General features: G+C 38.1%; 1 protein-coding gene across 1 annotated transcript in view; it reads left to right on the plus strand.

Annotated features, from left to right (window-relative positions):
* CCDC73 (coiled-coil domain containing 73) overlaps window positions 1–17,447 on the plus strand; it is an 89,206-nt gene that overhangs the window by 33,607 nt on the left and 38,152 nt on the right. Inside the window, exons 4-8 of the mRNA XM_029059844.2 lie at window positions 2,002–2,073; window positions 2,702–2,773; window positions 5,979–6,014; window positions 6,714–6,788; window positions 14,506–14,544. Of these exons, the coding sequence (XP_028915677.1) occupies window positions 2,002–2,073; window positions 2,702–2,773; window positions 5,979–6,014; window positions 6,714–6,788; window positions 14,506–14,544 (294 nt within the window). The remainder of the gene's footprint in view (window positions 1–2,001; window positions 2,074–2,701; window positions 2,774–5,978; window positions 6,015–6,713; window positions 6,789–14,505; window positions 14,545–17,447) is intronic.

Genomic DNA, 17,447 nt, shown 5'->3' on the forward strand with positions numbered 1-17,447 from the left:
CATTAAATTGAATAGTGTTTTTAAAGTGATTATTTTAAGGATTGCTGGAGAAGAGTCCATTTATTCTTTAAACTTATTATGCTGCCCAACATTGAGAGTCCCTAATCAGAGCACAGAACTATTGGATCTGGAAAGTGAAAACTATTTGACCAGCATGAAAAATTGAATCGTGCAATTTCGTAGGAGGTGGATTATGACTTAGAAAAGGATAGTAAAAGTATCTAACTGCAGTTTTGGCTGCTTGGACAAGAGCCAGCTGTACTCGGTTCCTAAATTTGTTCAGGGTCAAGAATTGAAGGGGCCTGGCCAATCCACAGCCCATCTTGTAAAACTACAGCCTGAAGCAAACACTTCAAAAAAGCATGACACTTTCTAAAGGTTATAACGAGTAAATAAACCATCAAATTACTCCTCTTTTATTGTTTTTGTGAAAACACTTAAACCCTTGTGGTCCTAAGGCATCTAATAAAAAATAAACACCTTTTAAGAAAAAAGTAAAAATCCAGAATAAGTAAAATAATCCGGACCTTTGAAAAAAGTATTGTTTTATAAAAAAGAATACTATAAAATATAGTATTCCACATAGAATTTTTATCAAATAATCACAACAGTCTAGAATTATTGTGGCTTTTATTCATTATTAATTTAGTATACTAGAATTTTTAATAGTTTTCAAGCTGACAGATCTTCATTTATGGGGGTTTGGGAAGCAATGTAAAATTGGAGTTGGTGCAACTTTTTCCAACCAACTGTTTATGAGATTGTTGTAGTAATTATTAAGAACCAACAGCATGGTAGGTGGTGTTCTTGTTCTGTTTTGTTTTGTTGTCTGTCTCCCCCATTTAGACTGTGAGCTTGTTGTTTGGCAGGGATTGTCTCTATCTGTTGCTGAATTGTACATTCCAAGCGCTTACTACAGTGCTCTGCTTATAGTAAGTGCTCAATAAATACGACTGAATGAATATAATCAATCAGTTGCATATATTGAATACATAGTAAATGAAGAGCACTTACCAGAATACATATAATGCATTAAAGTTAGCAGATACGTTCCCTGCCTGCAATGAGTTAAATTTGGCACAATATTTCATCTTAGAAACTTGGCCCTATTTTTTAAAGTTCATCTGCTTTGATTTCATATGAATATGTTGGATACAATATTTAAACTGTTTCATCACCAATGATTTCATTACAGCAAACATTTATTGAGCAAATGCTAGGTGAAAGACCCTCAACTTCGGATTCATGAGAATGTGAGCCCCATGTAGGACAATGGACTCTTGCCCTACCAGATTAACTTGTATCTACCCCAGCATTTAAAACCATGCTTGACACTTAGTAAGTGCTTAACAAATACCATCATCATCATAATAATAAAAGTTGCATTCCCTGCCTTCACTTCAGACCACGAGATACTTTCCATGTAGTGCAGCAAGTATGCCTTTAAACAAATTTAATGCAAAATTAAGTTTATATCCTTGGATGAGCACAAGCCTAGAAAAGTTCTTACTTGTCTCACATTGAAAGTTGACAGGATGAATTAGTCACAGAAGAAGACACTTTATTTTATTTAAAATTTTTTTTAAAAAGTTAAGTGCTTACTATGTGCTGGGATAGATACAAGTCAATCAGGTTGGAAGCAGTCCCTGTCCCACATAGAGCTAACAGTCTTAATTCCCATTTTATGGATGCAGTAACAGACACAGAGAAGGGAAGTGACGTGTCCAGTGTCACACAGCAAGCAATTGGCAGAGTCAGGATTAGAACCCAGCTCCTCTGACTCTCAGGCCCACGCTCTTTTCACTTGGCCATGTAGCTTTACTAAACCACCAATGAAAACATTCCAAATAGCTGCCTTTTTTTGTAAATTGCCTCTCTGCTGCTTTCTATGGGAAAAATATGAAAAACTGGATACAGCTGATGACAATCTTATGCTTTAATTTTCCTTATCTATGGTTTGTTTTTTAAAGAGTTTATAATTTTTTTTGTCTTTAAAACTAGGAAGCTGAAATTCAGTATGAAGAACAAATTAGTAAATTTGTGGTAGAAAAGCAAGAGCTTCAGTGGCAAAAGGTATGTAATATTTTTGCCAGATTACCACTTTTAACACATTCTAAACTGCATTCTGTTCTTTAAAAAATAGAGTAATAGTTAAGATTGGGTAAAAAAAAAAGTCATACATTAAGAAGCAAAGATATCCTGCAATCTCAAATGAAAGTCATAAGACTGAAAATGAACTTGCTGTACTGAGGCTCCTAGATGAGTGAACTTTTTTTGTCAAGGTTTTCTATTCAATGGTGGGAGATGTAGTACCTGCAAATCCAGAAAATGCAGAATGTTTAATAGTAGGTGGTAATGGCATGCTGTTTGAATGACTGTGGGCCAGTACCTCTGGAGAGATTCCTGATCTGCCTTCTCACCCAGAACAATAACATGTTGTTTCAGGGATAACCTAAAGATGCCAAAAAGTTATGAAAATAAACCATTATAGCTCTAAAAGAGAATAGTACATCTGAACTTGTGAAGTAAAATTGGACTTTTATAGTGGAATGGCAATCAAATACAAAATTTCTTAGTTCAAATGATCAACATTTGATAAAACTTTAATAGTTCTATAGAAATAAAATACAAAATGTCTTATTTTAGCATGATTGAAGGGTAGTGTTTTCTTAAATTAAACTTCTAAAAATTTATGGAACAGGAAACTCTTCAGCATCAGAAAGAAACATTAGCCAAACAACACACAGAAGCCATGGGAGTTTTCAAAAAGCAGGTAACTACATAAAGACAAATTTTACTAAGAACCCACACCAGAGATTTCTTAACATTGTTTCAAAATAAGTGAAGTAAAAAGCGCCAACATTTCTCATGGTCTCATGAGAAAAAAGATTCCTTGTTTTTTTGCCAAGACATTTTTTATCTCAGACCTTTTTCAAGGGTCACATCATTGAAAATTTTTGCTTCCCTCTCTGAGTGACAAATTGTTAGAGCTTTGTTTCCTTTTAGACTGACTCTGGCCAAAATGAAAGTGAAAACAAAATGATTAGCTATTATTTGGGGATGTAGACTTTCTTTAACATAAAAAAAGTTTGATAAAATTTTAAAAAGGAATTATTTTAATTCAGTCTAATGCCAATATAGAATGTATTATCGGAAAAGATCTTACATTATTTTCCTTATTTTCTGGTCATTTTTCTACTGAACCAAGTGCTCTTCTCCTCATTTTACTTGTAAGAATGGTGAAACACAGGAATGCTAAATGATTTATCATTGCCAGGATTAGGGTTTGAAATGAAAAACAAATTAATCAGTTTGAAACGTCATCACTATACTAAGCTCTAGGGCCAGCACAATACGTCAGAGTTGGTAGACCCAATCCCTTCCCACAATTCGCTTACAGTCTAGAGGGTGACAATTATCTTTTATTATACCAAGAATGACTACATAAAGCAGAGCACCACTGAGACCAAGAGGAGGAAGTGGCATGAATTACATTGAGAAGACCTCTAGCTTTGATATAATTGCTAATTCCTAGATAGTAAGAATTTTTCTTAAGTCAGCTACCTAAATATGCTTTAGATTTTCCTTCCTTTGAAAGCTATAGAAACAGGGTAGATACCCATCTGCTAGAATGGTTTAGGTGCAGTGTTCCTTGAAGCACAGATTTTGATAATAGCACCTGATCATTCTTTACCATTTTATATGCCCACAACAGTAGGTGTAGCAAACTTTCCCTTATTTAAATATTAATTATTGCTTTTTCAGCTATCTTAATTTTTTCCTGAAATTGGGAGAGTTTACTGTATCTGTGAAAGTTCATCTCAATACCCGATAGGCTTGGACTCTGAGCTGAGCGTTATTGTTGAACATTCCCAGTGGAATTGGGGTTGTGGCAGAGTAAGCGTTCTCCCCAGGATCAAAGACATGATGAAGATTCTGTGCCTCTCAGTTATCCATGAAATTAGGGCATTTGAAGTGGTCGTTATGAGTATTTCATTTGCAAGTGATTTTTTACTATTTATCTTGTTCCTTAAAGACATCCTGGAAAAGGAGCTATTCTCATTTGTGCACCTTTCCATTATCTCTCGACTTTGTGATCAGGAAGTTCTTTATACCTAATTTACTCTGTCTTATTGGATCATTGATTCTGATTGTCCCTAGGTACAAAATGTTGTGACAACCTTCAGTTTTGTCCTGACAGGAAGGATAATTGATGTGTCATTGCTTTTTTGGTGCAGGCTATTGTATTGCCTTAGTAATCTTCCCACCTATAGTCCATAGTGTCTGGCTAACCAAAACTAACTAATCTTTCTGCATATCCTGTTTATAAAACATTTATTTATCATCTTTTCCTTCTTCTTGACCTCTTTTCCCTTCTCTAGTATTTAATAAGAGCCCCTAATGAGAGAAATGTATTCCTATTGTATTTTGCATAATGTTGATTTTGAATCTCCCCTTTGGACTTGGTAAAACTCAACAATGCACCCCTCTGGCAGAAAGGGAAAGAAAAGTTTTCTTTATTCTGAATTCTGTGCTGCATCAGGATAATTGCCCGATTGCTTTGTAAAACATCTCTCCCCACTGGTCTCCTGGCAATGACAGGTAACCGGCCCTTTTACAGTTCCCTTAATTTTGGCCACTTCAACATGTAACAGGATTCCCAATTTTTGATCTGCTATGGCATGCCTAGCTCGCTGCCTTCCACAAGCTTCTTGAGCAGTGCTTTTTTGCTTCCATGATCAAAGTCACTGATGATGGTATACTTGTCAGATATAATAATAATAACAATAATGATTATGGTATTTGTTAAGTGCTTACTATGTGTCAAGTACTGTACTAAGCACTGGGGTAGATACATGAGGCTCACACTTGCCACAGTGGATAGAGCACTGGGAGTCAGAGGACCTGGACTCTTATCCCAGTTTATGCCACTTGTCTGCTGTGTGACCTTGGACAAGTCACTTAACTTCTCTTTGCCTCAGTTACCTCATCTGTAAAATGGGGATTAAGTATGTGAGTCCCACATGGGACATGGACTGTGTCCAACCTGATTAGCTTGTATCTACTCCTAGTGTTTAATATAGTGCCTGGCACATAGTAAGTGCTTAAAAAATACCATATTAAAAAGAACCCCAAAACTATTGCTTTTTCTTGCTTTTTCAAATTTGTCACTCTAAATCAGAAGAATTTGATTTCTTTTGGATTTGCACTTCACAAAGTCAGTCAATCAATCAGTGGCAATTACTGAGTCCTTTCTACTGTGCAGAACACTGTACTAAGCTTTTGGGAGAGTAAAATACAACAGAACTAGCAGACACATTCCCTGTCCCTAAAGAGTTTAGACTCTAGAGGGGGAGACAGACATAATATGAATAAATAATTTATAATAAATAATTTAAAGATATGTACAGAAGTGCTGTGGGGGAGGGGGTGGGGTGAATATCAAATGTCCAAAGGTCACAGATCCAAGTGCATAGACAAAGCAGAAGGGAGAGTGAGCCGAGGAAAAAAAGGGCTTAATCAGGGAAGTTTTCATGAATAAGGTGTGACCTTAATTGTGGTTTAAAGGTGGATAGAATGGATAGATATATAGAATGTATATATCTTTGAGATATATACCTGATTTATAAAATATATACATCTTATCTTTGCAAGTGGCTGAGGAACCTTCTGGCTCCTGATCAGAGATACTTTGTTCAAACTTGGCATAATCTTGACTCAAACTGAGAATACAAGAAGAATAGCTTTCTCTGAAATTTTTGTCCTTGTATTACAGAATCCTCTGTAGCTGCAAGGGAATAACTGAGTTCATTATTATTAAAGCTTTTAAGAAGAAATATATTTTTGGAAGATTAATTCAGCCAAGAGAAAACTGTGCCTCCATAGTCTTTATAATGAAAATATCTATTTTGTTTTGTTGACCACATACTGTTATCTTACCAAAACAATGTGTTTTTTCCCCCCCATTGTTAATCAAGTTGCAAGTAAAGATGTGTGTCTTGGAAGAAGAAAAGGTAATTTTGCAAATAATTTATAGTGTAGTTAAATGATATTGAGCTTCATAGACCATTTAAAATTTAGAAAAATGATGATTTTCAGTGAAAAGACTTTTAAAGGAAACTCATGTTTTTGTACCTGTAAGCATTTGACTTGTACCAATTTTTACTATTAATGTAGGCTGTTAAAAAGCTATTGCTTTTTCTTAAAGAACTGTAAATATTTTCAGTGGTGGATGAAATAACCTTGTATGTAGTTTGTGGAGTGCATTAATTTACATTTTAAAGAAACTTGGGATCCTATTGAAGAAAGACTGTGCTATAATTGAATTTGTCACTGTTTTATTAGCAATGCCATCTGATAGTATATAGAGATTCTAAGTTTATGTGTAACTTTCTTGGACCTTGTCATAAGCATTACACTATTTCTTCCAAATACTGTTCATACTTTGATGAAATTTCACGTTAAAAACTTTGGTTACACCAAATGCTTTGCTAGTTGTGCTTTTATTAAAATGATCCATTATTTTTGTTCATACTTAAAATTTTGTTATGAATACAATGCTTTCTCAAACTCCTTATGTGAGTTAAATACATTAAGTAGAAAAATGTGACATAATTTTTCTTGGTTTAATTTTTTATGTATTTTGTATAATTTATATTATCCAACATTCTATAATGTTTCAATTTTAAATAATAAAATATGTCTCTTTAAAGGGAAAATATCAACTTGCTGCAGAAATAAAAGACAAAGAAATTGAAGGACTAAAAGAAACACTAAAACTATTACAGGTAAACTAATTTAGTATTGCCAAATAATTAGGTGTAGCAATCTGTAATCCTTATAGGAAGTGAGAGAGAACAATGGGAAAGGATTATGGGAAGAGCTTCAGCACAAGGTTTGAACTAAAAAGAGATGGGGATCCAGTATTATTCCTGTTTGGTACTGACTTCCCCAGTGTCCTCTTCTGCCACCCCAACTCTCTCATTCCAGATTAATCCCTAAAATGAAATCTCTGTCTCCTCATTCCCTCTGATACCTTCATCCCTCACAAACAGGCTAATCCTATCACCTTATTTAACCAGGTTCATCCCAAATGTTTTTCTGGCTGTCCTATTTGATGTTGAAAACTTTGCAAATGTAATAAAATCTGGACTTTCCTGGTTAAATTGATTGACCTTTCTTGAAAGACCCCTAAAGTCATATTACTGAAACTCCCACTCACTCCTCCCACTCACTCAGATACCATTACTCAGAGTACTTGATGGGGGGACATCATCATCATTGAACATACTCAAAAAACTCCTCCCCATATTCAGCTTTTATTCTTATGGTATCTGTTAAGCACTTACTATGTGTCAAACACTGTTCTAAGCACTGGGTTAGATACAAGTGAAGCAGCATGGCCTAGTGACAAGACCACGAGCTTGGGAGTCAGAGGAGGTGGGTTCTAATTCCGGCTCCACCACTCACCTTCTATATGACCTTGGGCAAGTCACTTCACTTCTCTGTGCCTCAGTTCCCTTATCTATCAAAGGGGGATGAAGATGGTGAGCCCCATGTGGGACAGGGGCTGTGTCCAACCTGATTACCTTGCATCTACCCCAGGACTTAGAACAGTGTTTGGCATATAGTAAGTGTTTAACAAATACCATCATTACTATTCTTATCATAAAAGTTAATTAGGTTGGACCCAGTCCTACATGGTGCTCACAGTCTAAATAGGAGGGAGAACAGGAGAACTGAGGTACAAAGAAGTTAAGTGACTTGCCCATGGTCACACAGCAAGCGTTTGGCAGAGCTGGGATTAGAACCGAGGTCCTCTGTGACCTTTCCACTAGGCCTTGCTTCTCCTCAGTGGACCTTTTTGTAGCCAAGTCTAAAGGGCTATACTTCACCCTGATCCTCCTCGATCTTTCTGCTGCTTTTGACACCATGGATTGCTCTCTCCTATTCTTAGGAACAATATTGGAACTGTTTTCCTGACATCGTGCTATGCTGGTTCTCCTCCTATTTCTGACCAGCTCATCCCTAGTTTCATTCACTGACTACTCCTCTGTCTCTTATCCTCTTGGTGTAGGTATCACCCCAAGACATTTTACTCTTCTGGCTTTCTAGTCTCTAGGGGAGCTCGTCTCCCCACATGATTTCAGCTACCACCTCTATGTGGTCAACTGTCAAATCTAGCTCTCAAACGCTGATGCCTCACATCTCATCTAACCTGCAACCCCACATCTCTAGACTGTAAGCTCACTGTGGGCAGAGAATGTGACTGCTTATTGTTGTACTGTACTCACCCAAGTGCTTAGGACAAAGCTCTGCACACAGAGTTCAATAAATGTGACTGACCAAATGAATGAATCTCCTCTTGCCTCCAGGACATCGCCACTTGACTGTTCTACAAGCACCTCAAAATCAACATATTTACAACATAACTCATCATATCTCCTTATGTGTCTGTCACCACTCCCTTCTCCCCCTTTGTTTTAGTCCCCTCCAAGTCTAGAGACCGTGTCTAATTCCCTCCTGTGTATTCTTTCCCAGCGCTTAGTACAATGCTCTGCTCACTGTAGTTCTTTCATAAATACTATTCTTAAATCCACTCGCCCTCTAACTATCCCACATCAATCGACTACACCGCCATATTCCCCATCTCAGAAGCCTGCAGTCCTGATATCATCCTCGACTCTTCAGTACTCTTCAATTCTTTATGTTGATGCTAAAGCCAGATTATTCCAGTTTTTCCTGCACATCTACTACCCAAATCTACCCCTCTCTCTCTCACCCAAATCGCCAAGGTGCTCTGGCCTTGTGAAGACTAGACTATTGCATTAGCCTCTTTGCTTGTCTCCCAACTTCCAGCCTCTCCCCGCCTCCAATCTATACCACATGCTGCTGCACAGATTATCTCCCTGAAGCATCATTCAGCCCACATTCCATCTTTCCTCAAAATTTTCCTCAAAATCCTCACTGGCTTCCTCTGTCTCTGCATCAAACAAAAACTCCTGGGCATTTTCAAGGATCTTCACCACATGGCCCCACTTTACCAATCTGCTCTCTTCCCCTGCTCTTCCCCATCTTGCCGTCTTCACTGTTCCCAAGCCAACCGCCAAGTTGTACCTTACTCTCAACTCTCCCATCTCTGCCCCCTCAATAACATCGTTCCTGAGCTTGGAACGCCCTCCGTCTCCACATTAGACAGACTACAGCTCTCCCCACATTCAGATCTCTCCTAAGATTCCACTTCCTCCAATAAGCTTTCCCTGATTAATTTCCCAGCATCCTGAGCCATATCATCCCTTTGGCAAACCTCCTTAGCACACTAAACCAAGGTGTGAATTAATTTACACCCGCATGTTTATGTGTGTATTTCTAGATGCTGCATTTATTTTGATCACTCTAGTTGTAATTTTTTTTTCTATTTTCTCCCTGTTAGACTGTAAGCTTCTTGTGAGCAGGAAAACTGTGTACTTTCCAAGGGTGCGCAATAAATGCTAGCATTAGTACTACATTAATACTAGAACTATAATAAATCATTGAAAAGATGGTGGGCAGGGGAGGAGAGATGGTTAGAGAGGATTGTTGCATAGTGAATTTAAACCAGTAGCCATAGTTGGGCTCAATAGCCATAGGCAAGTTTTTGGATCAAATGGATTTGAGATTGTCAGCTGAGATCCTAGAGTTCCTGGGGTAATTTCAAAGTAGTATAGATGTTCAGCCATGATAACAAACAGAGGAATCAGATAATGGAAGTGAGAGTTTTTCTGGTTTTGTATTTGCTTTTAGCACTAGCTTTCCTCTTCCGGGAGTGAGTAGAGACCATGAGGGGATGTGTATTGAGCAAAGAGTGGCAGGGGTGTGGGTGAGACATGAATTTGAAGGTGAGGTATGTGAGGGAGAGTTGGGGTTAAAAGCAGGTATATGAGCTAGCTTTCCTCCTTCCCCAGGCGGCAGCGGCCCCCAGGCTCTAGCCACAGCCACGTTGGCATGCTGAGAAAGCCGACTACAGTACGAGTGTTTGGCTGACTGCCTGACACACTGCGATTTGAGCATGCAGCCTTTGTGGGGGCTGCTGCTGCTGCTGCAGCAGGGCCAAGTCTGCTTCTTGGCACACTTGCCAGTGAGGGACAATCTACGTCCTATGCCACCGTGGAATCCCTGACCCGTGAGGCTTCCCATGAGGCACAGGGGAAAAAAGGAAAAGCATTTGATTGGAAATAAGTCAAACTGGAATGAGCACACCAGCATTTGCTGTTTTAGACCATTTGCTGTGCCCTGTTTCAGACCATTTTGGTTTACTTCAACCTCTGCTCATCTCTTTTTTGATGGCCACTTTTCATCAATCTTTTTAGTGTTACTATTATATTAGATTTGTTAAGCTCTTATTATGTGTCTAGCAGTCTTTTAAGCATGGGATTGATACAACTTAATTCAGAAACAACCCTTTTCCGCCATGGGACTCACATTCTAAGTAGGAGGAAGAATGGGCATTGAATCCCCATTTTACATATGAGGAAACTGAAGTACATTTAAGTTAAATGACTTACCCAAGATCACTCAATAGGCAACTGGCAGACCCAGGATTATAAACTTTGGTCCTATGACTCCCTGGCCAGTGCTATTTCCACTAGTCTATGCTGCTCCTCAGCATTCTTATCTTTTGATTATTTTGTCTACCTATGGCTGTATCGAGTTTCTGGGTTAGATATTTCCACCCTTATAAGTGAAGGTCTTGAAAAGGCTAAAATCTATGACCTTCTTAATGACAGAATTTTTTAGATGTTCAGATAAACATGCTAAATAGCCTTTCTTTGGCTCATCTCTGGCATTCCTTTTGCATCATCAATTCAAATAAAACGGGCTTTGGTGGTCTTTGAAAAAGTTTAACTGTGACAACCTGGATACCTGTGAGTTGAATTATGATATTTTCATATTTTCAGTAGTCTTTTTTATTGCTCTAGTTACCATTCTTGAAGAAATGATCACTTTAAAGGTTCTGCTTGGTTACTAGGATTAGAAAACAGAAACAACGTTTCAGGTATCGAAAAAGGCAAGATTTTCATTTGTTCTGAAAATGGGTGAACATTCTAGGAAGGATATTTTGGCCAAACTGGTTTGTTCTGTTTCTGAGTGTTTAGGAATGTTTTCCTAGGAGCACAGATAATATTTCAATCTAATTTCAAAAATTAAATTTCTTTATGTAAAAAATTATATCACTAAATAAAAATAACCTGTTTGAATTACTGTTAATGCTGTCAGTATCCCTCTATAATATCTTATGAAGCTCAAACTATTTGCTGGACAGCTCTATTTAGTTGAGTGTTTTTCACATCAGTTGGTCAGATGGATCAGAAGAATGATTAAGAAAAATAAAAACTGATTCGACACATCTTTAATCCTTGAGAAAATAGGAAATATTGTTAATATATTCAAAGTTCATTGTAATATTTAATGAGATTTAAAAAAAATGCCTGAGGTCATATTTTGCATGAAAAAGTAGGGTTTTTTCCCTAAAAATCTTCTTATTAGATTCTTTTTTATACATCAATTTAGTTAAAAAAGTAGATAAATTGTTCCATTTGTTAATATTGCTTTAAATACACTTTTCTATTAACATTCCTTCTTAAATAAATTGGTTTCTTTTGCTGTCATTCCCTGCATGTTTAATTATCTGGTTAATGTAGAGAGTATTTTAAAAGCAAAAGAAATTCCTCCACATGGCTGACCTTCTGTGCAAGGGCTGTAAGGATTTGTTTTGCCTTGTTCAACCCATGACATAGCACAGGTGATGTATAGTGTACCTCATGGTCTGCTGAACATGATACATGGACAACCTCAAGCAATAAAAGTTCTCCTGATTTTTCCCAAGGAATAGAAAGTTAAATACACTTTAAACACCCCAAAGAAAGAAAGAAAATTCAGAGGAAAAAACTGCCACTATATAATCAATTGTATTATAACCAAGGTTTTGTTTTCTGTAGAAATGAACAGGAATAGCTTTGTAACTTTGTTTAAGGAGCATCACTGAACATTCAGTGGATGCTCAGTAAATGGTCAACAGTATGGCATAGGAGATCAAAAACCTAGATTGGGAAAAAATAAATGTAGAGAAGGTGATTCCCAAGAGTTGCACTGCTCTGACTATTTCTAAATGGATACTTCGAACATACTTCTGAATTCCAGGACCTTTATTAATGAAGAATCTAAGCTTCTCCTCCTGTGAACAGCATGGCTTAGTGAGAAGCAGTGTTCCTAATGGGTAGAGCATAGACTTAGGAGTCAGAAGGACCTGGGTTCTAATCCCATTCTGCTACTTCTCTGCTTTGTGACCTTGGGCAAGTCACTTGACTTCCCTGTGCCTCAGAGAACCTCATTTGTACAATGGGGGTTAATACTCTGAGCCCCATCTGGAACACGGACTTAGTCCAACCTGTTTAGTTTATATCTACCCCAGCTCTTAACAAATACCATTAGCACCCTCCACCACCCTCAAACCTTGATCTTTCAATCTCTTTCTGCGTTGTAAGGCCTATAAATTCTTTCTCATTTTTTGCTTTGACCCACCAAGTTCCATAAATGAAAGCTTAAGTTTAACTTTAATGAAAGCTTAATTCGAATTTAAGTTACCAACATGATTTCAACATCGATTCACTGTTTCGGTGAACATGTTGAATAGGCTGAATTCTTCAGCGGGGCCATCCCTAAGATGTACAGTGGCCAGGACGTATCATCTGGTGTGGAACTGCCACTCTCAGGTACAGTCCTGGAAAGGTGGAGTGGAGAGGGATTTGAGGAATAGAACTCCATGTGGGAAATGTAATTCTTTTCCTTAAACTGATATCCCTCATTCAGACCGAAGGTGTGAGCCATTGGTTCTGGGGGCTGATTTGGTCCTGCCCTGACTGCTTCTCCCCAAACCAAGAACCTGTGTTGACCAAGTGGAGCAAAGAGTGACTCCCTAAAGCATGAGGCTTGGGGCAGTTGCACCCATTTACGATAGGTGTGGCTCTATCTATCAGCCACTCTATGGCGTGTCTGACCTTATGCCAGTCCCTTGCTATCTGTACTACTGGAACACAGAGGAGTGTATGGGACTTTGGATGTGATGAAAGCTGCTTCATATGCACTTTCAATATCTCTCTTGGAAATCTTTTTTCCCCTGCTCAAAAACCTCCAGTGGTTGCCCATATCCCTGCTGGTCGAACTGCAAAAAGAAATCAAGACTGTCCACTATCTTGCACTCTTCCTCCTCTCAAGCTCATACCGTATTCTCCCAAGCACTGCACATAGAAAGCGCTCAATCAATATGAGTGACTGACTGACTCATTTGCTAACTGTGCCCTACACTCAACTCATCCACTTCCAGTCCTATGTTCATGATACTGCTTCTGCCTGGAACTCCTTCCCCACTACAAGTCCACCAGCTTTCCCCATTTTCAGAGCCCTTCTAAAATCCCACCTTCTGATTAATTCTCAAGAGCGTTCTTCCTGGCATATTTATTCTACTCTCTTGTTTTTTCTACTGTTTTCTATTATTTGTTCTACTCTGTGTTCCCAACAACAGCAGGTGACTATTGTAGTAGAGTGGCAGTATCACAACCAGGATTCTATTCCTATTCTTTTCTCTCAATAGCTTTGTTACCTTTCCTTTGCCAGTTTCTCTCCTGTTCGAGTATCCTTTGCCAAACATGCCCAATTTCCACTTTTTTCTGAGCTACCATCAAATGCTGGTATTCCTTATCTAAGGATTCTGTTTGACTAGGCTTACCCTGTTCATTTTAAACAAGCTGCCCTTGTGTCCCTAGGACCCACTCCCTGGGGGGGGTGGGGCAAGGGAGCAATGAGAGTGATCTACCCACAGTTTTTGGAGCTAGAAATGCAGATTTCCTCATCCCAGGTCTTAGAAAGACTTGAAAGTTTCTAATTGGAGCAAAAAGCCCCCAGTTCAGTGACTTTCCAGACTACTTAGTTTCTGAATCTCCTCTCCCAGTCTCCCTAAAATCCTTTTCCGTTTTCACCTCTACACTCGAGAATGAAAAGTTGCCACCTCTGCTTGCTTGCTCAAAATAAGGAACTATGAAATGTGTCAATGTAGATACTGAAAGTAGAAAATAGATGGTGCAGTTCACAATATAATGTATATATTTTTTTAAAATAGATTCTACCCCAAATTCGACAGGTATACTAAATGCAAAAGGGGTTCTTAAAAATTAATGCATGCCTGGGAGTCAGAAGACCTGGGTTCTAATGTCGGCTCTGCTACATGTCTGCTGTGTAACTTTGGGAAAGTCACTTAACATCTCTGTACCTCAGTATCCTCATCATGTATAACAGGAGTTAAATCTTACTTCTGCTCATATTCTGAACCCCATGTGGGCAGGGACTATATCCTACCTAATGATCTTGTAGCTACCCCAGCACATAGTACAGTCCTTGGCATGTAGTAAGTGCTTAACAAGAATTATTATAGCTACTGAAATTTTAATTGACTACTTTTTATTTTTATAGATTTCTAAATATTCTTTGCAGAAGAAATTGAGTGAATTGGTAAGTACCGAATTTTGCTGTGCAGTGTTTAAGAGTAAATGTAAGATTTTTTTCACGAATGTCTAACCCAAATTTCCCAAGGTAAAAGAAGTGGATTGAGTTAATTTTCTCACTCCTCCTGGGGAACCCACATTCCCCTGAGTGGAACAGCGAAGAGTCTGCTGTACCATACTCTGGATATTTGCCTGCTGCCATTAAATTCCTTAACTGCTGCCTGAAGTCATGCTTTCCACCGTGCAGAGAGTGGCTGATAACACCAGTCTCCTACATAGGCAAATTCTTTGATCAGGGAGACTGGTGAGTTTTTGAGAATTCCAAGGGAGCCCACTTAACTGATTCCTTTCTCTCTCTAATAAGAGTTCCAAATGAGTCTTTGTGCTGTGGCCTCTGCCCATCTCCTCCTTCTTAAAGCTCTGTCTGAGCTATAGAATTTGAGCCTTCAGAGCTGGGAATTCAACTCAGGCTAAACTTGGAAGCCTCTGGCTCCTTTCAGGTGGTGGTCCGTGATGCTGACCAACTAGAATGAGTTAATTCAGTGGGAAGAGGCAGAAATTCACTTCCAGGGAGACCTGGCACATGAGAAATGCCTGCCGGGAGAACGGTATGTACACACTGTAGAACATCTATCATTCCCAGAAGAAAGTTTCCAGCCACTTCTGGCCTGGACCCTCCGGTGACCAGCCCTGTGACCAGTATTAGATGGATAGATAGGGCTAGTTCAGATATTTACTAGCCCCTATATAAGCCCAAAGAAGAATTCCTTCTTTAACTTTCTGACAGTCCGATCTATCCTCCGTGGTGTAGGAGGAAAACAGGAAACAAGGAGAGTGGAGGCAGAGAAAAGGGAAGGGGATAATCAGGCTCAGTATTACTGAAAAGGCAAATTCATTTTTTAGTTTAACCTCATGGAAAATGCCAAATAAATGCATCACTTTAAAATTACATTTTTACTATTAGAAATATTTTAGAAACTGATTAGTTACTGACAAAACTGTTTAAAGAAATGTGCAATTCCTGAGTGTTTATGCACTTTTAGGGATGGTTTGTTTACCCCAAGACCATTATTTTAAAAGAATGCTTCACTTGGAAGAAATACAAGTGTGATATTTGATCTGAAAGTCATATTTGGAAAAAGACACCCATTGGCCACTTAAGTTTTATTGAAAGTTGATAATTATAGAGAAGCAGCGTGGCTCAGTGGAAAGAGCATGGGCTTTGGAGTCAGAGGTCATGAGTTCGAATCCCAGCTCTGCCACTTGTCAGCTGTGTGACTGTGGGCAAGTCACTTAACTTCTCTGTGCCTCAGTTACCTCATCTGTAAAATGGGGATTAAGACTGTGAGCCCCACGTGGGACATCCTGATTCCCCTGTGTCTACCCCAGCGCTTAGAACAGTGCTCGGCACATAGTAAGCGCATAACAAATACCAACATTATTAATTAAGCATCAAATTAGTTTTTAAGCTTTTAAAAATTAGTTTTCAAGTTAAGTTTATATTTCGAGAAAAGTAAGAGGAGAGGTCATTCACTCCTTTTCACATAGTAACTATTTTGTTTCTTGGAATCATGCTTGAAGTGCTAGAAAGAAATAGAAAGCTATAGGGAGATCGTTGAGCTTGGTTGAATAAAAGCTGTGAAATTTCTAATACTGCTCAACTGGAAAGAATAAAGATAATATTGTCAGACTATTATAAACTGTGATTTTAATTAAGAAGCTGAAAAACTAGAGTCCGGCTTAGCTTTAAGTACCATGACATTTGTACTGAAAGTCATCTTCAACGCTACAGTGGTTTTACACAAAATATGGTGAAATTGAATAATGTGTCCTTTGACCTGGGAGATAAAGGCTACAAGTTAAAGATCAAAGGCAGAGTAAAATGTGTTTTTGTCTTATTTCACTTTTAAATTGAAATTTTGTGAAACAAATGTTTAAATTTTAAAACATGTTGCACAATAATTCAGTCAGGTTTCTAACTTGCTACCTGCCTCACGTTATTCTCAGAAAAATGTTCAAAACAAACATATTGCAGCTTTGGTTATACATTTAAGTAAAAAAACCCCAAATTTCTTGTTATAAAGTAAAAATACACTTATGAATACTCTAAAAGATATGTTTATATTTATTTTGACTGTCTGTTTTCTAGATGTTTTGTGTAAAGTTGAACATCATTTTTTCTATATATTTTCATATCCGACTCCTCAAATGGCCTAATCTCTCTTTATATTGGGCATCATCCTCTCTTAAATGGTAATGCAAATTCACCTCCGTGAATGCATGATGAAAAAAAAATGTTGTAAAGACATTCTAATCAATATTGCACTGTAGATATTTGATTCTTTTGTCTTTACAACATGTGTATCTGAAGTTATACACACTTTAAAAGAAGGAAGAATCAAGATAACCCGGCATCCAAAATGCTATACGGTAGTCAATTTCAAAAGTTGCTATTCAGACAAACCAGAATCATTGACATCATCGATAAGAAAGATGTACACCCAAACCACCACATGATTTGGCATTCTGAAACGTAAAATTTAAATTCAGTATCCTGAAACCATGAGAGAGTTAAATGATCCATTATGGGGATTGTAGATGCTTCTAAACTGCAGGTTCCTTTTGAGCAGGGAATGTATCTACCAACTCTGTTTTATTGTACTCTGCCAAGTGCTTAGTACAGTGCTCTGCACACAGTAAGCTCTCAGGAAATACTGTTTATTGATTGATAGTTACTGCAAGATTAGTGCTAATGGAATGTTGCCCTGTGATAGAGCCAACCGCTTCAGTAGAAACCCAGGATTTTGGGTTTTAGCTTGGCTCAAGAAGGTTCCAACAGGGGCTGAAGAATTGTGGCTAAGGGATGGTAGAGTAGGGAAAAGTTGCCACCTGACTTCAGGGAAGTATACA

The sequence above is a fragment of the Ornithorhynchus anatinus genome, chromosome 3, assembly GCF_004115215.2.
Source record: "Ornithorhynchus anatinus isolate Pmale09 chromosome 3, mOrnAna1.pri.v4, whole genome shotgun sequence".
Lineage (NCBI taxonomy): Eukaryota > Metazoa > Chordata > Mammalia > Monotremata > Ornithorhynchidae > Ornithorhynchus > Ornithorhynchus anatinus.